This window comes from Excalfactoria chinensis, chromosome 4, assembly GCF_039878825.1.
Source record: "Excalfactoria chinensis isolate bCotChi1 chromosome 4, bCotChi1.hap2, whole genome shotgun sequence".
In the NCBI taxonomy this organism is placed as follows: Eukaryota; Metazoa; Chordata; class Aves; order Galliformes; family Phasianidae; genus Excalfactoria; species Excalfactoria chinensis.
In genome coordinates this window covers 34979442-35003667 of record NC_092828.1, presented here as the reverse complement: position 1 = coordinate 35003667, position 24226 = coordinate 34979442, and the positions used below count along the sequence as shown (strand labels likewise).

The 24226-nt window shown below is 40.1% G+C and overlaps 2 protein-coding genes across 3 annotated transcripts in view; one reads left to right on the top strand and one right to left on the bottom strand.

Annotated features, from left to right (window-relative positions):
* The window catches only part of USP53 (ubiquitin specific peptidase 53), a 36522-nt gene extending 25158 nt beyond the window's left edge, over positions 1 to 11364 (bottom strand). The window contains exons 1-2 of one of the 2 annotated variants that reach the window (XM_072336677.1): positions 11213 to 11364; positions 1739 to 2406 (exon numbers count right to left, since the gene is read on the bottom strand). In XM_072336677.1, coding sequence (XP_072192778.1) covers positions 1739 to 1882 — 144 coding nt within the window. In that variant the 5' untranslated portion in view covers positions 1883 to 2406; positions 11213 to 11364. Of the gene's footprint in view, positions 1 to 1738; positions 2407 to 10888; positions 11161 to 11212 lie in introns of those variants that run through there. The other variant, XM_072336678.1, reaches the window with a different exon arrangement.
* Positions 11365 to 11510: 146 nt separating this feature from the next.
* SEC24D (SEC24 homolog D, COPII coat complex component) overlaps positions 11511 to 24226 on the top strand; it is a 201869-nt gene continuing 189153 nt past the window's right edge. The window contains exon 1 of the mRNA XM_072334482.1: positions 11511 to 11875. The gene's annotated coding sequence lies outside the window, so the exon portion shown is untranslated. The remainder of the gene's footprint in view (positions 11876 to 24226) is intronic.

The window sequence follows — 24226 nt, the reverse complement described above, 5'->3', positions numbered from 1 at the left end:
TGCTGAAATAATTTGCTTTTCTACAAATCAAAATATTCCACTGGTGCTTTAACGGTTTTAAGCTTCAACACTTTATTTGTGTAACATCAATTTGGTTGCACTAACCACACTGCTTCCAGCATTTACTGTCTTAGTCACACAGCTGATGCAGTGGTTCACAAAACTGCCCAGAAAAATAAAAGCATCAAAACTGGGTTCTCAGAAGGCACAGCTACACAACAGTTACAAATCAGAGGAAAAATATTTTCAGTAAGTGCCCAAATTAATTAGTACTTGTTTGAAAGGTAACGTTAGAATCTCAGTTCTGAAGGTTGAATGAAAGAGGGAAAAGAAAGGAACACATTCCTCCTCGTAAAAGGGCAGTCACCATCAGCACCCACCATGTCATAAACAGCAGCAAGTTGTAAAGTGGTAGGATTGTCTGAAGCCATAACTAAAAATGACTTAGGGTTTAATTTTAGGCCACCCTAGGGGAAAATACTGAAACCGAAAAAGAATATAGGTCAGGCTGTTCTCACTAAAAACAAAGCAGCAAACTCATTCTGCTGAATCTATCGTATGTTTTTGTTTTAAGCATACATTGATACCATATTTACCTGATTTGTGTCTCTCTCCTACCTGCTATGTTTAAATCTATACAATTTTTAAGACTTTATGGTAAGGGTGCTTTTTATTTGCTTGTTTTAGGCTTGTTCATTTGCTTCAATTTTTTCCTTTTTCTGTTTGTGCATTTTAAAATACGAAGTCTATGCCCCTATTAAGACCTTTGCCAGATCAGCAATTAATTTATTTTATTTGAAAGGACCACATTATGAACTATTGCAACTTACAGACAACCTGGAAAGGCCAGTATTGCTCTGTCACAGGGTTAATTAGATCCCCATACTCCCCATTGTAAACAGGCTTGTGAAAGACCAATACTTATTGTGCTAATGTTACTGTGCTATTAAACTATTCTTTAGAGATCTAAACAGGCAACATATTCAATTACATTCACATAAACACAGGATAGTACATAGGCAACCACATACAAGAAGTTGGTCTGTATCATACAAAAACAGTAAAATGTTGTTTACTTCTTTGATATATCTCCTAATTCCATACGACATTCCTAAGATTAGAAACAAGGCTTTCACTTGCATGTGCATCTTCTGATGTGCCCCAGTAGCAATTCCACATGCTAGTTCTGAGAAAACACTACTGGCATACAAACAGTATCGTATTTAATATGAATAGTTGCACTGGTTTAAAAAGAAATGTGCTGTAAGTTCTGTTAGGTAATAAAAACACTACATTTCACAAACATCAGTTTTAGAATTCAAACATCAATTTTTATAGTTATGGGAAATAAACTTCCAAATACAAAAGGAAAGTTTTCCTGACAATGTATGCAAACAATGCAACGCGCTGCCATTTTTTGGCAAATTATTTAATACTCACAATCCCTTAAAATCAAATGCTAAATAAAACTACTTCCACAGTCTTCTCTTATAGTAGCCACCTTTTATTCAGAAAAGTGAGTTCCCAAAATACAGCATTCTGTCCCAATTTAGCATCATTAAAACATTTAATAACTTGGGAACTATATAACACCATTGGAAAATGTGCTGTATTTTCCTGTACAACACACAGACAGTGAAAAAAAAAAACCACAGCAGCATTTCTGAGAAAACTCCCCTCTATGACCAAAGCTGCAACAAAATGAGAAGTGCTCAGTAAATTAAAAAAATGGTCTTACCTGAACAGCACTATTAAGAAAGCAGCTGTTTTGTCCTGGTTCATTCAATAAGCCTTTTGTAGGTGCCAGAGACAATATACTTCCAGGCTGATAAACTTTTCCAAGGTTACCCCCAGGTTTTCTTAGAAATTTCACCCATGCCATTATTTTCTAGTCTTTTTAATTGCACTGTTCACACTTAAATTTTTAAGGATATGATAGATTCAAGGCAAAGAAGGTCCTAAGACAATTGCTCTGAAGCCATGGTATTCCATTCAACACTGTAACAGTAACCATTCAGGGGTTTAAGCCCTTATCGCAGGTGTAGCTGTCAGTCATCTATGAAGATCATTCAGTCAGCTGCAAATCTTCTTGTGGCTATATTTTAACCGACTTTACAAATATAAAAAGGAATATATACTATAAAAAATATTCTGTCCTGTTAAGGTTAAAATACGTTACTAGAGTAAAAGTTCTTATTAAAGATGTTGCACAGTAACCCACTTCTTCTTTCAGGAATATCAACAAAGTACTACTATCAATCATGAGTTGTGTTGTACCAGGAGTTTACAGAGGCATTATACATCTATTCCCTGACTTCCTTCCATCTTGCTACTTTTAACTGCGATCCATGAACTATAATCCAGTTTAGAAGATTCCATGTTTATCTCATTCTTTTTCCAGTGAATCTGAAATAGGGAAAAAAAAAATAAAAATAAGAATGGAACTGTTTTAAACTGTAAAGACCATCTAAATAAAAAACTGCAATGATGGCTGAAACCAACCTCTTAATCTAAAGGGGCATGCAACAATCAGAGAGGAAGAGAAGTAATAACTTCTACCCAATGGTCCCAATAGCGTTCTCGAGACAGCAATAAAATAACAATATGTTATCTGTCATTATCAGTTGTGTCCTAACCTATTCTGCTTTTTTAAAGATCACATAATGCATTATTCTAACTTAAAATCTCAAAGTCCAATAAAAAGATAATCAAGAAATAAATATTTTTATTCTGCACCTGGAAATGTAAGATGCTTTTTATTTCAGTATCAAAACAAATCACACAAATTTGTGTTTACATTATGATGAGGTGACGGCTGGATTCTCACTTAGTACAAAATTCAGAAAGCTGAGCACTATCCAGGCAATAATGAATCTACCCGCATTCTTAAGGATCAGGAGAAGCACAGCAAGCAGCAGACCACAAACATTCTGATAGCCGTCCTATGTCAGTGGCTGCCCAGTAACCAATTCCAAGACTTTAAAATTCCAGCAGTGAGTTTCTCTTGCTGTTGAAGGTATTTCCAGGTAAATGACTTCTCATGCAAAACATCACCATAAGCATGTGTACAGCATATATAACCATCTCCACGGAGCAATGAATTAGGCAGTAGTTTGTGTTACTACAACATTCACATAGATGCTTAGAGGAACAGAACAGAATAAACTTAAATAAAACAAAGCAATTATAACTACATTTGAAGAAAAGCGAAATACAGCCTCTCACAGACAAGCTACTCATCTTAGATTTTACAAGCATGTGAGATAGTATCAGTTTATCATTATACAGCAGAACTTGCAGCATTCCCACTATAAGAGCAGCATTCTAAAACCAGATAAACACAGCAGTCCAACAACAAAAGGTCAGATGGAAGATGACTTCACAGGTTCAGAGCTACCAACAGCCTACTCGTGTCCTGCAGTTCTACTGCTCGCAAATACCGTACAGCCACAACACCACAGAAATGCACCACATCACTTCAAAAATACTGCAAAGGACTTGCACCTCTAAAACCTAATATATAAAAGAAACATTTACACTTGCTTGTATTATTAAAAAGAAAATCAATAACTGGAACCGAACCAAAAGTCCCTTTTGCCCAGCGCATAATCAGATGTTTTCTGTTTGTTTACTGATGTTACTTCATCTCACCCGTAAGTAATTTGATTTAACAATACTGGAAGTAGTAAGTGTGATTTGCGGCAGCACTGAGCAAAGAATCTGAAATCTAACTGGAAACTGACCTTGACGGAATATCATGGGATAACTGTGCTTTCCTCATGTTCACTGCAGTAAACCCAGAAGGAGGAAAAAAGAAAAAGATGTAGCAGATAATTGTAAACATAGATCAGTTTAAAATCTTACTAGAACCCTAAATGAAAGGGACTATCTACTTCACATTCTACTTCCACGTGGAAATCACAGTGCTACACAGCGTAACAGCTAGGATTCTACAAAGAAGCAAACTCAGGTGAAGATACAAATAAAGCAAAGATGAGGACAGAAGAAGATTAAAAGCTGTGCGAAGCGAAGCATGCAAAAGTCGTAACAGATCTGCACAGAGCAAGTAAATGAAATACATACTTTCAACAAAAATTTTCATTGAAAAGCTTCACTACAGTATATTAATAAAAAACAATGCTCACTATAATAAAGTTAAATAAAGAGGAGCCAATCCAGGATGTACAACTGGTTATAACCACACACACACACTTATACACACATGTATTGCTTTATATATACATACATACATTAGGAACCAGTATCTTGAAGCGAAAATGCCTGGTATGATGAAGCACACATGGATCAAAGCCTCCTACTGTTCACACAGAACTGTAACTTTTCATTCCTAAACAAATAATTACAAATTTACATTCAACTCTTTCAACTGCCAAAATACTTTCTAATATAGAGCTTCTGCATCCATGCTAAAAACCTGACTTACTACATTTTTGTCACAAAGAAGGCTTTGAGAAGGAAGTTCTAGGAAAGCTTCTTGAGCACCTGCTTTCCTGTCAATACAGACTTCTTAAGTCCACTGCACATAATTTCCCATATAGAGAAATGCTGGATAAAGTTTTCTCCAGCTTTCTACTGTTGTGTCAGAAAACAAAACACCAGGCAGATGATTTTTGGTAACTAGCAGTATCAAGCCAGGTACATCGAAGAGGAAACAAAAGGGGGGAAGAGCCAGGATAGGGAACAGTTCAAATGGTCTGTGGAGAATTAAAGCAGTGAAGTATTCATGCCCCAAGGCATATCCAAATTATCTACCACTGCGATGCCACCTTTGCAAATAGAATCAGTATGGGTCTGACCCACAAACATTAGGCTTGCTATCAGAGTCTCCAACCAAAACTACCCTACTTCTTAATATGTAACATCTCCAAAACCACTCCAGCAGAGGGGAATCCATCAGCATAGGTGATTCAGCTTTCCTGTCCTCTGCTGATTGCAGCTCAAGGTCAATATTCTCAGCCTACAGCAACCGAGCAATAGGGGAAAGAGATAGATGGAAAGTAAAGTAGGCTGTACATCCACATTAGTATCGAAAAGTTGCAGGCAAAATATGTGTTTCTAATATCTAAATTTTGCTTGAAAACAAACCTTACAATATTCAACTAAAAATGCGTTGGAGGGGTTGTAAAGTTGGACTACAGTTGGTTATGTAAGGAATAGCAAGGATCAACAAGAATCCCAGGATTCATCTTCAGGGAAAAAAAAAAAAAAAAAAAAAAAAAAAAGAGAAAAACCAACCACTTGCTCCATGGCTTATTTAATCATCTGAAGAAAAGTGAAACTCAGCAAGACTTGGGCATGCCATTAAAAGACACATTTGTTTTACAGAATCACAGAATTTTAGGGGTCAGGAGAGACCTCTACAGATCAAGTCCAACTGCCCTGCTAAAGGAGGTTGCATAGGCAGGCATCCACAAAGGTCTTGAACAGATCCAGAGAAAAAGACTTAGAGAAGGTTCTTCTTTTTAAATGCAGAAGAGAGATGGGCTCGGCTCTTCTACATAGTAGCTGACAGACAAAAATAATAAAGAAGTAAGAGAAATATTAGCTCTAAGATTTCATTTTCAGCCTTGGGACTTAGACTGGTGATAAGGGTGGGAAAGATGCCATTAATTTTTCTGTTGCTTTCTCACCATACTTTCAAATACCACTTCCCAAAAAAAAAGACTTAGATGTTAATATGGGGCTGAGGGAATGGAACACAATAACTCTGAATCTGCCTAGCCTGTATATTCTAACTATTAAAACATGTAATTAGTGAATAGAACTCTATCAAAACAGTTTAAGAATTGTTCGTTCACTAAGAACTTCCATAAAGTCACTTTGTTTTCCACTTCACTGGTACCCTACCATAATGTAGAACTGCCATGCACAAAGCACTGGGCTGCTGGGGTGGGTTTCAGACAAGTTATGGTTCACAGTGAGAATTTCATAGAAATGGTTCTGTTAGCTCTACATCAACATCACATCACATGAAGGTGCGTGCTGTTTAATTTCACATCCACAGAGCTGCAAATACAAACTTTTACCAACTATCACACCAGGTAAACACGCAAATAGGTTTATAAGTAAAACGATATACTGCAGAACACGTGCATTGTGCAATTTTCCATTCATTTTCCAGAAGACTGTTGTGTTACAGCCATATAACACAACCTCTTTCAACAACCCCGCAACATCAGTACACATTCCCAGAAAACTTCAAATGCAACATTGGGAAAATCGGGCGTGACTACTTCAAAGTTATCCTTATACAACCTTCTAAAACTACTCCCTCTGTGTTCTTGAAAGCACACGCGTCAAACTGAACAATTCATCCCAAACAATTCAAATATGCAACAATTAAAAAAAACAAACCTAAACTAGAAAGGACACCCCAGATAGCTCTTCCATTTAAAAGCTCTCTGCAATTATACTAAGCTAGACATTATACAACACTTGCACTGTACTCCCTTTGTTTTATTAACTATTGTCTTCCTCCTCCAGAAGGGTCAGACTTAAACCAAGGAACAGAAAATAGCTGTGTAATAATTCTACTTAACACAGCTCTCAGGCCACTGAGATTGTTCAAGTCTTACTCTGGGGTGGGAAATCCCACTAATCTTCCTTTCTCTACTAATAACTTATATCAAATATTACATTGCATCACTTCTTATTCACCAGCGAGATGGGCATTGTAGAAGAGCTTTTCCAACAGTGCTATGAGCAATACGATTAACATTTGTCACACATTTACTTTTGCAGCCTCCGCCTCTCCCTGAGGAGGGGAAAGTTTATAGTACCATCATGTTGAGAAATTTAGATTGTGCATTCAAGCTTTTTTTGATCAAAGGAAGCCACTGTGGAAGATGCTGGCACAGACACATGCTCTGTAGTCACAGCAAACTTTGCCTGCTTTGGACCATCCACTAAACATATTATTCCCTACCTTCAATGGAGGCCATTCCAAACATCTGAGAAGCAATGCTGCTGATCAACTCAAGACCACTGACTCATTTGACCTACATTCAGTCTTCTCCAGGACTATAATTAGGAGCTGAATACTGTTCCTACATATCCAGAGTAAGCCAGTGTTGCACTGAAGCATTTATAAAGGATGTTTAAATCTCAGTGGCTAATAAGTTCTTGGGCTAACAAAGGTGTGAGTGATTGAGAATTGATCGGAATTCATCCAAACTCTACAGAATCTCCAAAAAGTACAGCCTTTCAGCAAAGCAGACATTTCACATGATGTTAATTAACATGCTAGGGAAGATTTTTATCATCTGGGGTTCAAAGTAATATTCTTGCTTTTCAGGCTAAAGGGACAAATTTTGTATGACAACTTTCAACCAAAGGAAAAAACTCACTAACTTTTAAAGCAACAGCTATTTATCAGCCTAAGTTCTTCAACCTTGCTCAGCTTTAGCAACCGTTCCTCAGTCATCACTGTTCCCCATTAGGCATGAAGCTACTATTAGCTATGCAGACATACAGGATAAAATGCATTTCTGTCACTTATCTTTATAGCTTCCAGAACAAGAAATGCACTAATCTGCAAAAATGCACATTTTCACCAATTTCCTACAAATACCCTGAGGGTTAATAACTGTGGCTTACACCATCCTTTCGATATAAGATTAACACTGCTAAATTAGTGCAGAAAATGGCATAGTTACTACTTCACATCAGCTACTTTTTACAAGCACATTTGAGTTTAGACATCTTTGGAGTGCACTCAGAACTGATGAGATAAACAGTTGGTTCTGTGAACACTGGAACCATGAGTGCTTGACTCCTTGCACACTTACGTCTCATGGGTTACTGAGTTCTCCAAGTCCTAGCAGGGGTACATACCAACTCTGCTCCTTGCATCTTCTTACAAGGTCACTCTTTTCTAGCCAGCTGCCTATTTCCATGCACTCTGTAAGTGCATAATCATTGTTAGGACTTCTATACCTTCCGTTAAATTGTGTAGAAACCTGCCAATGGGTTCAGAAGTTGTTGACTGAGTCTGAAATTTGGCTGAAGAATCATCACTTACATCTCAGTCTCATTCTGCAATGCATTCCAGTGTGTCGATTGATGAATAGCGACAAACTGCTCCAGTGCCCAACAATAAGGTTACTTTTAAGCAACAAAGTGTTTTGCTTCTGCTGGCAGCTCACACCAGCAACCTACTCAGTGATTTGATGACTCTGGTAAATTAGTTTCTCAACTGATAATTTGTTACAACTTTGGAATTTAGACGTTTGGAAGGAATAGTGACCAAGTGCATTTGGAAGGATAAAACATACTAAGGAAAAGTGCTAGACTTCAACACTGAGCTAACACTGTTAGGACATCTCCATCCCCCATCAGGATGAAATTCATCAAAAATCCAACAGCTCGGGATCTGAAAATGTGAATGTTTTTGCCAGTTTAAAGTGTGACATTTAAAATCACCAAATTTCATCAACAGATCAAAAATCTTTATTTATGCTATGAAAAAGCCACCATAAATTTAACTGACTCAATGTTTTGGTCACTGTACTAATTTGTCCCCATTGTTACCACTGTGTTGAACAGTATGTGACAAAAGATCTCACTTGCTGTAATATACTTCTAATGCTCCTAGTAGTCATTTTCATTTGTCTTCAAAAGCCCTCAAATTATATGCTTATAAAAACGTATGTTTTCAGTATTTGAAACATCAGATAGAGCAAAAAACCTTTCATTACTAACAGCACATACTCGCAAGACATGATTTGCAACAAGAACATTACTAAAAACAATTAAATCGCATCTCCGGCTGTGACAATTAGCCCTGATTTCATGGGGTAACGGCAGGCACACCAGGCAGTACTATTGGTCTGGCACATTCTTTCTACCTTTCAACACTGGCTCAGAAAGTCCCCAAGGGACAAAAGTGTTACAGCCTTCTCTCTTGAAATACTTCCACCCAAAGCCTGAAGACCTTAAAATCAAACTTTTCTTCTATTTTAAATATCTCCATTGTCTCTCCTCTTGCCCACATCCATTTAGCAGTCCCTCAAAAGCTACATCACTGCTCTGTGATGTCATACTTATTCATATCCTTCCAGGATGGGAGACTCAGAAGTGTAGATGCTATCACAGATGGCTCCTGTAAAAGCATACAATTTTTTCTTTAAACTGTTCCAATGAAAACTTTCCTGTTTGCATCTAAAAGAAAACAACAGGTTCACAGCAGCGTCTCTCAACTGCTGCAACTAGGAACTGACTTTAGAAACAGCCACAATGGCAACACTGAGCAAAGATCTGAAAGACAAATTCCCAAGACATGACACGAGCCAGCATTTACAGTGAATCATCAAGCACAGAAACTCACACTAATGAATGCAGATGGAGAAGTAGGACAGAAGCAGCAGAGAAGACAGCAGAGTGTCTTGGCTGTAAAAAACGTAGAGCCCAAATGCCCTAAAGCAGCAAGTTATCTTTGAGTTTTCTCATATGAGCATTCCTCCCTGCTGATTTCAAGTATCAGCGTACGTTAAATACAAGACCCACCAAGATACCGAACCAATGTGAACGTGTCAAAATCTCCAGAGTACTATTCCTGACCATCCTTCCTCACTGACAGCTCATGAACACACGGAGACATATTCTTAAAAACAACAACAAACTACAGACATTTTTGCTTCTCCATCTTCTCAGTCATTTGCAAAGTGTTTTGTTCTCTGGAGTGTTCGATAATTAACAGATGTGAAAAACATCGAGTTTCTATTTCTTGCCCCAAAGCTCGCTTTCTACAACCTTTCTTCCTCAGCTCACACAGCTTAAACACCAACAAGTCCATAACCTCGGTACAGCTTCAGCACATCAGTATTTCACCGTGCCCTGCCAACATCCAACTTGCTTCCACTTCAGCCAAAAAAGCATTTCTGAAGAAGCTTTTGAACAGGTCTCAATTCTGTTGCTGTGCCCCTTGACTGACAGAGATTTTTACTGCATCCAGCACCAATAGCTGAGGAAAAACCATACAAGTGTTGCCATCGAGACCTTGGAAAGCAACGTAACTGAAACATGACAGCACTAACGATGACCCTGAAGCCTCGTGGATCCCACAACCAGACGATTCTGCCTGCTGTCCACCATGCATCCTCTATATCTAGAGAAAGATTCTGCATTGTCAAGTTTTGATAGTAAAATCAAGTACAATTTCGGTGTTTTTACTGTCAGCATCTCACCGGTCCAGGGTAAAAACTTTTTACAGAAGTGACTTGATATTAAAAATCCTGACAAACAGTAACTATATCTTACACTGCAGCACTGTTAACGTAGGAGAAGTTCACTTGTTCTTTATTTAGATCAATGTGCGTTCAGATCATAACAAACTCTCACTGTTTCGATAGCCAAAGTCATCACTTCACAAGAGGGCAACATAGGGACAACAGGAGAAGGGGCTGCACATCTCCAGTCAGACACAATGCCATTCACACGATCCAATATTTGCTCTTAAAAAAATCCCCAAACTACAAAGCACAAAACACGTGCAAAACAAAGGGTTAAAAGCAGATACGTAAAAACCACACTTACTTTGGGAAGAGAAAAATACGCGCAGAGAAAACAAGACATCACCACTGGAAAGTATCTTTTAACGTATTTGCATTGAAAATCAAAGCAAGAGACAGACGGAGCGACGGATGCTGAGCAGTTTGCATGCAGCCAGACACCCACCTGCACCCGGAGCGCTGCTCGTGCGACTGCAAACGCTGGGAACTGATTAAATTTCACCGAGTTCCACGCTACCTGCACTGGCATTTCCTGTTCCAAACACTCCGAAAACACTCCGGCAGAGCTCGCTGACGGGCATGTGACTACCGCGTTAAACATTAACTTCTGCCCCTCAGCGAGACAACCCCGAACTCACCCCGTCCCGCACGCAGCCCGCGTACTCCTCCGAGCCGAGGCGAGCCGTGCCGGCCTACCGCCGCTTACACAACCCGCGGAGCGGGGACAACGCCGGCCGCTCCGCGAGGCGCCACGGCGGCCCCGGGATGCGTTCAGCCGCGCCGCACGCTGAGGAGACGGCGGCTGCCCCCTCCCCGACGGCTCCGCGCGGGACGGGACCCGCGGCTGCCCTCCGCCCTCAGGCGAAGCGGCCCCCGCACACCCCGCCCCATCCCAGCCGGCGGGGGCGAGTCCTCCTTACCCCCTCCCCAGATCGGAATCGCCGGGGCACCCCCCGCCTCACCTCCCGTCTCCGGCGGCACCCGCGGTCGGCTCCTCTCTCGCCCCCTCCCGGCGGAGACTCCAGCCGCCGCCCCGCCCTCACGGCAACTTTTGCTCCCCCCTCGCCGCGGCCGTCTCCTCCTCCACCTCCCCGCGTCTCGCCCTCCGGGGCGGTGCGTGCGCGTGCGCCCACCCCGCCTCGGGAGCCGCCTCCTCCCGGCTCGACCATGCGCATGCGCGGTGGAACGGCGCCGTGGCCGGTACAGACAGGATCTCGCCGCGCGTGCCCGGCGCCAGGAAGCGGGAGGCGGGGGGCGGGCGCGGGGCAGCGGGCAGCGCCCGGCGCGGGTCGGAAAGGCGAAGCCTCGCTCCGTGTGCCGCAAGCAGCGCGCATGCGCAGTAAGCGCGGCGCTGCCCGCGCCCTTCGCGACGGCGGGGCTTCGGTGGGGTCGCGCGGCGCGCCTCGCGCTTCCTGACTGCGAGCACGAGGTGCGCGCGTGGCCGGCCCTGAGCGGTACCGCGCTGTGCTGAATGAAGATGGGGCCGAGGCGGCCGGGCGCGTTGTCGAGCCTTGGGGCTGCAGCACCCCATCGTTCCCCCTTCTCTTAGTGCCGTTCTCAGCGCATCGCCTGCGTGCGAAGGGCGTGGTTGTCCCGTGTCTCGAAGCAGCGCGGCCGTGCCCCAGGTAACTGTGAGGGAGCGGCTCTCAGAGCTGTCGGTTGCAGGGCAGGAAGCCTGCGTTGGGGCTGTTCCAAACCACCGGTTTTTCGTGTTAATAACCTGTTAAAAAGAACGGGGCAGCGGTTGCTTTTCCAGCAATTGTTCCTCAGTGCTCCTTGCAGGATATCTGTCCGCGCACGTGGGCCCTACTGAAGGTGCCCATGAGGGAACGCAGGCGCGGGGCTGCTGCTGGGGTGAGGGCGGCTGTGCAGGCTGACCCCGAGCACATACAGCACATACAGTACATACATCCCGAAGCTGCGTTGCATCTCAGTGCACGTTGCTCTCTCAGACCTGGTGCTGTATCACTTAAAGAGCTGCCCTCGGGTCATTTACCCCAGTCGCGTTCCTATTATTTTATCTGCTGTATTATTTTGGGGAGGGAGGGGTGCTTCCTTTTGTGATTTGCGAAAGGAATGACTTGCTCATGAGTACTTGTATTTCTAGTTACTCGAGTGCCTTTAGTGGTTTGCTATTGTTGTCATCATCCTGGATAAGTGTGTGGATTTCATTAACGCGTTTCACTTCTGCACTCGTAATGGTACTTTAACTATTGCCATGCCCAGGGTCAATCTTTAGCACAAGACGTCTTGCATTCCCACTTTTCCAGTTGGCTTTTTTATGGTTTTTAGGGGTTTGAAGAGTGCTTATGTGACAGGCACGGTCACTTCCACTATGAGGTCTTCTGCCATGTAATCCTTGTCTTGTAAAGTTTACTGCCCTCACTGTTAGATCTCCAGATTGCAGTATTTCACTCTTAAAACACCGTGTAGGACTCAAGGTCCTGTGTCATACCTCAGTGCCTTATGGAGCTGTCACACTTTAGTTCACTTCTATCCACATTTATAAAGTTCAAATTTGATACCTTTTGATCCTCCTGATTTTGCTAGTGTCTCTTCCATTCTGCTGCTTGTGTAAAAGGCTTGCTGGTAAAGGCAATTTCCTCAATGTCACTCTCCAACATTTATCATCATATAGACAGCTTTTTTACTTAAAATGATGCTTTAGAAGAATTTCAATTAAACTGTCCAGACTTTACATTTTTATACCCATCTCCACACTTTTCAGTGCTTTGAATAGTCATATTCTCAAGTGGAAGAGCTTTAATACAAGATTAATATAAACTTATTTCTTGTGACTTTCAGATGCTTTGGACAGTAATTGGAATGTAAAATGTACAGGAGTGTGAACATTTTTGACAGAAAATAATACAGTACATTTCCTGAATGTTGTGGTTTTTGTAGGGCGCAGATTATCTGATTCTCACATTGTCCTCAGATTCATCCAGTATTTTGGCACAGGCCCCATGGTTACATGTAGTTTATGTAGTACTTTATTAACTGCTTATTGATAGGTATTTGGATTCCTAGTTTTCACTAGAAATTTTGCAGTAAAGACATGTTAAAGTCAGCATATTAACATTACTGTCAAAAAGTCCCATTTCATGGTAGAACACTTTGTTACAGACCTTGCATGTATCATTTTGGTTAGCGTCAGTTTAGTCCTTGATCCCCGCATTACTTCTTTCACAAGGCAGCCATGCAGAGGCATCTGTGAATCCCAAAGCAGGATTATGACTTCATCGTGATTATGACCTCATTTTGATATTTTTGCTTCTCCATGTATGCTACTTTCTCATTTGCCTTTGCCCTTTCCTCAGCACAGATTTGTTTTTCCTTGCTGATCTATTTAGAAGTCCCTTTGGACATATGCTGGTTTCTTCTGTTCTGTTTTTCTTTTTTTTTCTTTTTTTTTTTTTCTTTTTTTTTTTTTTTCAGAGGAAATGTAGTCTGTGAGCTTTAATTATGGTATATTTTAAGCTTTTCTACCAGGGAGTCTTAATAGAGTCTCCCGTGCAGTTCAGATGGATAATGACAGGTGTGGTACAGGAAGCCCTAAATGAACTAAAAGAAGAATTTTAAAATTAGAGTAAATGATGCAAATGCAAAACAATGCTGTGAGGGCAAATTATTTCCTCCTGTAGCTGTCAGTACAGGATATGTGCTATGCATGATGCAGGGATGCAGACAAATGTTTACATGTTTTTAGTTCTGATGTTTATGTGCAGTTTGATAGTATTAACAACATAGGTTGTAAAACCGGTGAATTGACTGGAGAGTTAAAAAAGTGTTATACTTAGAGGAAAGGGATCCAGAATAAAGTCAAATAGGTATTCACTGTTCTACTTAGAAATCCAGCCATTCGATTTGGCTCCAGGCTGACTGACAAATATTAAAGATTTTCAAAAGGAAGAAAGAATGATGTGGTGGAGTGGGCGATTATGGGGATGCGGTTGGGAATGACAGACAGACCCCATCCAGATCCTTCAGTACATACAAGGGCTTGGCTGTGCGCATCTCCAATCTAGGACAAAATATACGTGGGGGAAGTTTCTATGAACGTGTTCAGATCTGTGGCTGTCCCAGAAAACTCGTTCTCAATTTGCTTTTATATTTCTTCTTAACACTTGGAACATCTTTACAACAATCTCTTCAAACATTTCCTATCCTCTTCAGATGGTTTATAAAGAAATTGTATCTGCTTTAACTTTCCTTGAAGGAGCAGAAGACAATTTGTTGCTTTTTAACAGTGACTTAAGTGTATTTTATTGAGTAGCTCATATATTTGTTATTGTTACTATTACTCTTCTGGACCGATGTAATTCACCATTACACATAATACTGCCTAATATGGTTCAGTCTGTTTAACCAGACTGTCAAAGAATTTTATGTGTTCGAGTACTCAAATATGCTTTAATTTAAAAATACATTTAATTCCAATGGCTGGGAACTGCCGTTGTATTTTTGTAAGTAATGACTGAGTACTTAAGAGACTGTCTGAGGCTGTGCAACTGTTCAGAAGAAGAATGGAGAATATCATTAGAACTTGCAGTAAGAAAAAGGTCAGGGAAACTGTGCCCTATTCTGCACAGGCAGTAGCAGGATAATGTCTGATTAAGATAAATGTAACTTAAGATGCTGTATTGCTAGACTACTTATGAATGCAGAATTTTCTGTTTCCTCTAAGCCTTTGGGGTGTCAGCAGATCAAGTCTATACTTTTTGCTAAGGGATGAGGAAAAAAAAAACTAAAATATTCCAAGGCTGTATAATATTCCAAGAGTTCACTGCAATAAGAAAAGCAGATGGGTAGGAAAAAGAGCTACAAGGGAAAATAGTAGGAAAAAAAAATAGTATTTTTGTTACTTAAACCTTTGTAATCATGTGCATTTTCTAGGGATGCTGAAAGGACATGTTGACATTATAGTCCAAGGCCTGTTCTCTAGTTCGTTTTGCTTAGCAGTATTATGACAAAGATCAAATGCAAAAGCAGAGCAAGTGAAGAAATCTCTCTTAAGCTTTCAGGAAGTTCAGTGAGGACATGTTCCTTCATGGGTTGCTTTACCTAGGGCTGTTCCTTGTGTTTTCCTTACCATAAGCGCATGTGCCTACAGCCTTTTCTTTTAAACGCACTCTAGCAAAGTTTTCCTTTACGTAGCTTGCAGCAAGCAGTCACATGAAATGTAATCATCTGATTGCTCTCTTCTTATTCCCACATCCTGTGTAAAGGCTAAAATTTATACATCCACAGCCATTTTCTTCTTCCAGATGGGCTAGTGGAACGTTTCCTTAAAGACTCTCTCAGGCAGATAGGTGATACTCGGTCAGCTGGTTTCCCATTCCTTTTTCTTGGCCTCTCTGGAATGCTAATTTTAAAAAGCATTTTACTAACCTTTCTGACCGTATTTCTGCTTATGGACGTGCTGCAACCCTGCACTACGCATGCAGGGGAAAGTGGTAAGGAAGGGCAAAACCTACAAAATTAAGGCCAGAGTGAGCACAAGTATAATTGAGGAAGAAGACTTGATAGAGGAAAATATGAAATAGTGATGACAAAAGTAAAAGTGAAAACGAATGACAAGAGTTAATAGCAGCAGTAACAAGAAGGGTAGAAAATATAAGGACATTAGAAGACATGAATGAAAGGAAATACTTGACCACTTCATGAACTAGCAGTAGGCACTCTTTCATGGGGCATAAACACACTGACTTTTAAGTTCCTTTAGGTGCAGGAGCAAACACAGTGTATTTTGCTCTTACACACTGTATGTTATTCTGACCACTCCCAGTAGTTTTTCAAGTGCTGAAATGTTCAATAGGCTGCCAGAAGCAATTTCACTCTGAAGTCATCCAGCGTTTCACACTGAGAGTGAAAAAAAAAAAAACCAAAACATTGGTTTCTATTCTCTTCCAGACCTATTGATGATGATAGGCGTGGAACAAGATCTGTGTGTGCACGATTATGTTCATTCTTTAGGAATGAGGGAAAGAGTGGAAATGGCATAAATCTTGCAAATGAATAATTTTTTTTCTCAGATAATCCAGTTTCCAGTTCAATAATCTACCTTTTTGGAATGACAATGCAATGAAAATCCTCTGCTGTTTTAAGCTGTTATGTTTAAAATCCTTGAGCGGCAACAGTGTGAGAACCTTCTATGTGTGCTGTACATATCAGGCCCTTTTTATGAAACCATGTCCTCATCTGACTGCTATAGCAAACAAAGTTTTAATGACAGTCTTTGTCTCACATGAGTCTTGCACAATCCTCCTAAGTTTGCATGTCTGGTTCATTGTTTCCTTCTAGGATATAAGCCAGTGAGAATGGATGCATCTGTAACAGGAAAAAAGAAAGAATCAGAGAGGTGTTCCCTTGAATATGTCATTCCTTGGATTCACATAGGCCATCTATCTGGCAAACTGGAGCTTTCTAGGTGAAAACCAACATAAATTAAGTAAAAAAAAAAAAACTGATATTTAATAAATATAAAATTGAGTATTATAGTGGTTGTGCTTTACAGTACAAAGCATATTTCCTGACTGGAGTTTAAAATAAGTACAGTATCTCAGATAACAGAATGCAAAAATGTTTGTGAGAATTTCAAAGTGATTTTATCCTCTGTGAGAAACTGAACTAAATTCACAGCCTGGTATTTGGAAATGATGTGTCTGTAGATGTTACAGTGCTGAGACACCATACTTAGTTCTCATCCCAGAGCTAGCGTGCTATTACTCTTTTCTGGAGATGTAAGGGAAGAGTAGGAACTTGCAGGTCTTGGGGCAAAGGGAATGAGTTCCTTGGCAAGGCTCGGTACTGAAAGGATTGTCTTAACCCTGAATAGTTATCTGTAAAGTGGACATTGCATAGACAGGACATGGATTGTAAGTCAGATTGGTTCTTTATAGAGGAGTGAAAAAAATAAAAAGAGAATGGAAGTGAATAGGTTAAAATATCTTTTCTATTTAGGTGGCTACTTTCTTTCTGTAATACTGTAATACAGCTTTTCTAGGTGAATAAAGTTGTTAAACTGAAGAAGAGGGAGTTAGTAAATGAATTGCCAAATGGGCAACAAAATGCCTGAGAAGTAAGGGTGGTACGCTGAATGGTTGAGGGGAGTTCTTAGATCTCTGTCCAAAGACTGATACTGAAGCTGGTGTTTCATATTTTCATTAGTGGTCTTGGCAAAAAAATAGAAGTTGCTAATGTAATTACTGAGATCACAAACTTGGGAAACATTCCCTGAATGGTGGTGTGCTATTGGAATAACTGGATGACCTTGAGGTATAGAGAAACAAAATAGGATAAAATAATACTGAGTACACAGTCATGTGGTTGGGGACTAATAGCAAAGGCGCTCTAATATAAGCTTAGAGCTTGTCAGATGGAAAATGAGGGAATTTGAAAGCACTGACTGTGCCAGCCGATGAGAGGGTGGCTGTGAGGTGCCAGTTTGGTGTTGCTGTGGAAAAGGTGATCTCAGTCACAGATAAATTCAGCCATGTATTTCTTGTACAGATAAGGAAGTACTGATGCCACTCACTGTGCATGTGACCGGTGAAACATAATCTCTACAACTGAGAACAGACCTGGAAATCTACATTCACAACATTGGAGCTAGGGTTGTTGCAAGGAAATAAAGTGCCCTATTAAAAGAAAGGAATGTACAATAGACTAAATGTGCTACTATTGCCATGTTCAGCCATGTGAAGCCTAAAAGACTGTACTGTCTTTGGACAGTGGAAATAAATGTGAAAAGAAAGGAGGCTCGTATGGTTGGAAATTAACATCAATTGGCTATGAAAAAGTTTTGATTGGAAAACAGATTTTTTTTCAACTGTTCAAGCCTCTAAAAACTGCTGAGAGAAAATACTATATGGTGCAGTGATCTGAAATGGGCAAGGGACCTATAGCATGAGGTTTGTTTCATTAAGCTGTAGTTAGAGTGCACTCAGGCTTGAAGTGTCGTGTGTACACTAGCTGGAATCAGTCTAAATCAGGCTGATATGTGTGGTACAAAGAACTGCTAGGTTTCTTTACTATAGTAATGGTGATAGATGTGAGCATTGTGCTGAACAGTGTGCTGCAAGTAGCTTTTCGTGCTGCTTAGAAGGGCAAGACAGCAGGGTTGGGGCAAATACTAGTGCTCATGTATTTGTCTCAGGAGAACTGTGGTGTTGAAGGTCTGCCATACTGCTTCCCTGCCAGTGATGCTTCTGATTTTTTCCGTGTCAGTTCTGAGCCTATTTGAGCTGAATACATCTCAGTGAATGATAAGTGCAGTGAAACACACGGAGACTTATTTTTTTTATTTTGAACTCTATGTAGTATCACTTTCTCTTCAGCAACTGTGATATTATGGAAATGTATTTGTATTGCAGCAAAACCCTGCCAGAAAAGAAGTGAATTCCATTTGAGTTCAGTAGTGCTTGCTGTAACTGGTCAGCCTGCTCTTCTTCCTATGTGAACAGTGTGTTCTTATTATTTTCCTTGCCAGCAAATAGGCAAAATGTTCTCATTAACAACTTGAGGAATGACATATCTCTACGATTTAACTGCCAAAATGAAGCCTTACTTGGGCTCTTGATGTATGGTAGGTCAGCCTAGGAAGAGCCAGTCATGTCTCAAATGTTTGTTTATAGTTATTTGTAGTTGTCTTGCGTAGTCATCCTTCAGTAATCTTGACTGTAATGACTGCAGAAGCTACTGTTTAAAGTTAATGTTTTGCCTAGCTTGAGTAATTTGTCACCATAGAAGAGCTATGCAATGGAAAAGGAAAGAGTGATACCCTCTAAACTAGCGAGTGGCTGAATGCCTTCCTCCAGTGGGAATTCATAGCCTGCTTCTCTGTATGCCGCATGAGATCTCATTCCCTACCCTGTCCCTTTAAACCCTTCTCCATTCTCTTCTTCCCGTCTCAGAGAAATACGATTTGTTTTCTTGCAGAAGATGCTGTCCTTAGGAGAGCAGGAGAGAGACTGGATGTTGTTGTGCTTTTTCGCTTACTTTTTTTTTCCTTCTTTTCACTGTGTGTGTCAGGGACAGGGGAGTGACTGTCTGCTTGTCCATCAGAACTCCGGAGAAATCCAGTTCTGAGTTACACCTTCCAGACAAAGCAGCCTGAAGGCATTCCTGCATTAATGAGTACAGCCTGCTCTGAGCTGGCAAAGTTCAAGCTGTTCCCTCCACAAACTCCATCGAATATTTTAATCTCCATTTGCTTTTGAAAGAATAGTTGGCTCACAATATTCAGGCATAACTTTACTCTTACAGTCATTTAAAAATCCTGTGCCTCTTCCAAGTATTGCTGAGCTTTGTCTCGCAATGTCCCTGTGCAGTAGGGCAGCACTTGGTGCACCAGGTGTTTTGGATGAATAGTCTGTTCACAGGAAATACAGTTTCCCCCTGAAAACAAAATATTGGTTAATTCATCCTGTGTTCCCTGCGCTGCACAGACAGGGGGTGGGAGGTTCTGACTGACATTTGAAGTGCTCTCATTCACATCTGGAACTTGACTTTCCTCCTAATTCTCCTGATAAGGAAATTTTATGGTAAACTAATGAACCTCTGTGCTAACAGTGCTTGCTAGAACTGTCATAGTACTTTAATACCTGATTCTTATGGGATTACCAGATCCTATTACTGATCTTTGAGAGTGCCCAGCAAGAGGTACTTGTATCCTTATATGTATTTGTAAATGAATAGGCCAAGTATGGGGTGATCTTTTTCACACCAGCAATAAACCCAAATTCTGATCACATTGGTACCATACTGTATTGGATGTTTGTTTGACCCTGGTTTGAAGTTACTAAAAGCTCTTGATCCACAACATCATATAGCACCTAGTTCCACAACTAAGCATTTCTAGAAGAAGTATTTGGTTGATTTTAAAGTTGGTTCCTTATCGTTTTATTAACAGTCAGTTTGTTCCTTATTTATTGTCCCCTCCTCATCTTCCCTGTACCCTTTGTGGAGACCTTTGTCAGGACTTCCTTGATTTGTTTTTAGACAGTGTAATTGCTGTTTCCTTGCAGATAACTTTTCTTTGTCTTCTTGCTTTCTGAGGCTCCTCTGTTCTGCCATGCTGACATTTTTGGAGGGAAGGTTTAGCATTCTATTAGTTTATGCTTAGTGTCAACAATTAGCTTGTGGGCTGTTTAAAATAAAGTGTTTCCTTGAAATAATTTTACTTTTTTTTCAGTTGCTTTTTAAATTTCCTTTCAATCAGAGTATTTTATGTTCAGTATCTTGTCATAGGTTATCCTAAAATCTATCGGCACCCATGACAGGGGTATAGACGGCCTGCAGGGCTGCTATCCCCAAAGGAAAAGAAAACAGGGAAAAAAGAAATAAATACAGCGGCAATGATATAAGGAGGCACACTTATTTACTAAATACTATATCGAAATACAGAATAACACAATGTAATACAATATAATTGGAATTAAGGCTAACAAATCAAGTAAAATAAGAGAGAGTGAGTCCCGAAACCGAGAGGCCTACTGTAACTATAGGCGAAACGGCTGGAATGCTTCCACACACTCCCCCATGGCTGGCAGGATCCAAAGAGAGCGAGTCCAGCACTGAAGTGAGATTATATAGAGTCTGTGTCATATGACTGACCGTGGTGTTCCCTGGGACATTCAGTCTTCTTTTGTGAGCAGCACATTCGTCAAAATTATCTATGCTTAACATGATGTTATGATGTGGAATACTGATAGCAAAATTACAAAATTGCAAAACCATGACATATCTGTTATTGAACTACATCAGTGTGCCCATTCTACTTCAATAACTATTTAATTTATTATCGTCTATCTTCTCACACCCACTTACATAATAGCTCTGTGGCAAATGTAGTGTTTGTAAATAATTTAGAGTACTTTACTTGTTTTTGTAAAGTCTGTAGCCTCTGGGAGTCATAAAGGAGCGAGCACTGCATGACTGTCAGCTGTGTGGGGGTTTTCTGGTATTTCTGTCTAGACTGCCAATGATTTATCCGTTATGGATTATAAAATCCAACATGTGTAGGATTTTGTGCTTCACTTTCTTACTGTATTTCCTGCAGTCTTAGATACGGTTTAAAATATTTTGCACTCATTAGGCCATCTAAGAGCTGTAGTCGAGGGCCTTCGCTTCCAGATTATTCATCTTCAGTCTGAAAATAAATAAAACCAAGATCTGTGTACGCAGAGGCTCATTTTTCCCCCCCACAGTTTCATGAGGTTTCCCAGAGTATTTCTGAGGCATGACTGGAGTTGTTGTGTTTTGTCATGTGTACCATGCAAAAGCAACTGCACATGTTGTCAGCCTTGGCTCTATAATCTAAACATCAATTCTGCTGCTGGACACATAGTAGCTTAAGATAGTGACATGAATTTCAATTACAAATACAGATTTGGAATTCAGTGAGTGCACTGAATGGTGAAATTCTGCCTCCACAGAAGACAGAGTCAATACCCCTTGTTTGATTTCACTGAGGTCAGAATTCTATTGCCAGTGTTGTTTTCTTGTCTGTGGTCAAAACAAAGCCTATTAAACTAATTAAAATAGTACAATACTTTGAGACAACAGATTATTTCTTTATTTCCACAATTATCATTGGTGCAGATTTATACAGGAGGGAATACTGACGTATTTAAACTGCTAAGAATGTTTGTGCCTCTAAGAAATTTTGCATCCAAAGTATAGGATTAGGCATAAACAACATGTTTTTGGAGGCAGGCTAATCATATAACTTAGCATGAATTGTTTGTTTCTTGGTATTGACTTGTAATCTGTTGTTACATGAGAAACATGGAAGAAATCAGCTACAGTATTAGGTAGAAAATGGGAGAAAGACCTTACTGTTTTTTTATTACCACGGTCATGCCAACATGCCTTATACCTCAAAGACTAGTGGCACCTCAGCAGAAATCCACAGCAGAGAGCCTGTGGCCTGCTGGATTCAGGAATGAATCTCAGATCACCTTCTGCATGCAGTACTTCCAAAATCAATTTAGCTGTTGCCAGTGTACAATTTACATGTTAGGGTAATTTAGCTACATAAAATGAAATATAGGTTTATATTTTTAAAGTCTGAAATAGGAATGCCATTATATCAGTGAGTATACTTTCAGAGCAGAACTGCATCGGATTAATATATGGACTCCCTCTAGCAACTAGTCACCAACACTGCTGATAGCACAGGCCATGAACTTGCCATGAACTGGCCATGCTTTTCACACCATAGAGAGTTTTTAAGTGTATATGTTTTGGAAAAGGCGTATATTCACAGAGCTGGTCAGAAGTGTACATCTTTTGCTTCACTTTTACACAATGTAATCAGACAATACTTTGTGTAGCTTGAGAAATAGCAGTTCTCTTTCCTCTCTTCACCATATTATTGGTTAAAACATTGAAATGAATTTCTAAGTCCCGTTTAAACTGCTGTAATGAGCAGCTTAATGTAAAGACAAATGAGGCCACTTTGGGAACAAAGACCTTTTAAAGTACACATTTACCCCCTACTACATTTCTACCCTTTCATCACACCCTTCTGTTCCCTTCTCATTTGGAAGTAAGTAAGAGTGTGATGTGTTAAAGTATGCGATGTGTTAAAGTATGCATGCCGTTATAAGCAGAGTTTTGAAAATATTTGCATACCGTGATCATTTACACTCATGTAAAGCTGTTGCCCATGTGTTTTCTTTCTATCCTTTCTGCTATACTCCATTGCTGCAGGGATTTTTAGAAGTACCGCTGAAATTTATCAAGCATATTAGTTATTTTGTACATATCTTTCCAGACCTTTAACTAAAGAAAGCATCTTTATTTCACTTTGGAGCCATCTCTTTGTCTACAAAAATTCATAAAATCGTGATCTCTGAAATTCCTCGTTTTTACCCAAATCTGGTTTCATGCTTCTCATACATTTGAAGTGCCATACAAGCAGCTCCCAAAATAACATACTGAAGTCAATAGAAGATCCCTGAATTTCCAACCTTAACAAAAAATCTACTTTAGTGGCAAAGGAGATTGTTTTTTTGGCAGAGATTTGTTTATTGCAGTGAGACTTGCACAATAAGACTACATACATCTAGAGTGATGCAGCCAGGGAACATTCCTGGACGCTGGCAGTTGATACTCTGTGCTACTGAATGCTTAGTGCATTGATCAGTCCTGATTTCTGCCAATTAACCATCTCCCAGACAGTTCCCAAGCACAACTTAGGGTTTATCATGGTTCAAGGCCTAATCCCAAAAGGCAGTTTGGCGAAAGCCTCTCAGTGTTGGAAGATTAAGTATCAAATACTTGCACACTTCTCTGACACAATTGGCTTGTTTCAGAAAGAGCAGCTCCGGGTGCATTTAATGTACTGCTATGTATATAGCTCTGTGGTAGTTGAAGAAGAAAGAAAGAGGAACAGGATTCTGCTGCTGCAGTTGGCTGTTGAATTAGAGCTACCAGATTTTCTGTGACAGACTGTTTCAGAAATCTCAATTAGACAGAACCATCAGATGAGCGTGTGTACATACGTATGCTCAGTACTTCTCAAAAATCTTGAGTCTCCTGAGCCTGTTCTATTCCTGTGGATCCACAGATGTACAGAAAACTGAAGTTACCAGCATGTGCAATGCATAAGAAGGAAGATACCTTGATCTGTGTGTATAAGTAGTCTTTACAGAGTATACAATAAATATGTTGTATGCCTTATTTATAGTGTATATGTTGTTCATTGTGTGTATGTCGTACTTCTATAGCAGGTTTATAAAAGCTTATTATGGCTTAGGAAAAACAACTTCCTTCCTCTAGAACATGTTTGCATTGCTCCTTGCTATAGTTTTTTTTCCCTTAGGTTTTGCATTTTCAGGCTTGAATTATTATTATTATTATTATTTTTAATCATTGCCCTTATAATTGTTGTATATTTTACACAGTTGAAGTCCTCAAACTAATCCATTCTAGGAAACTTCAGCCAATGAAGTTGGTTTTGTTTGCCT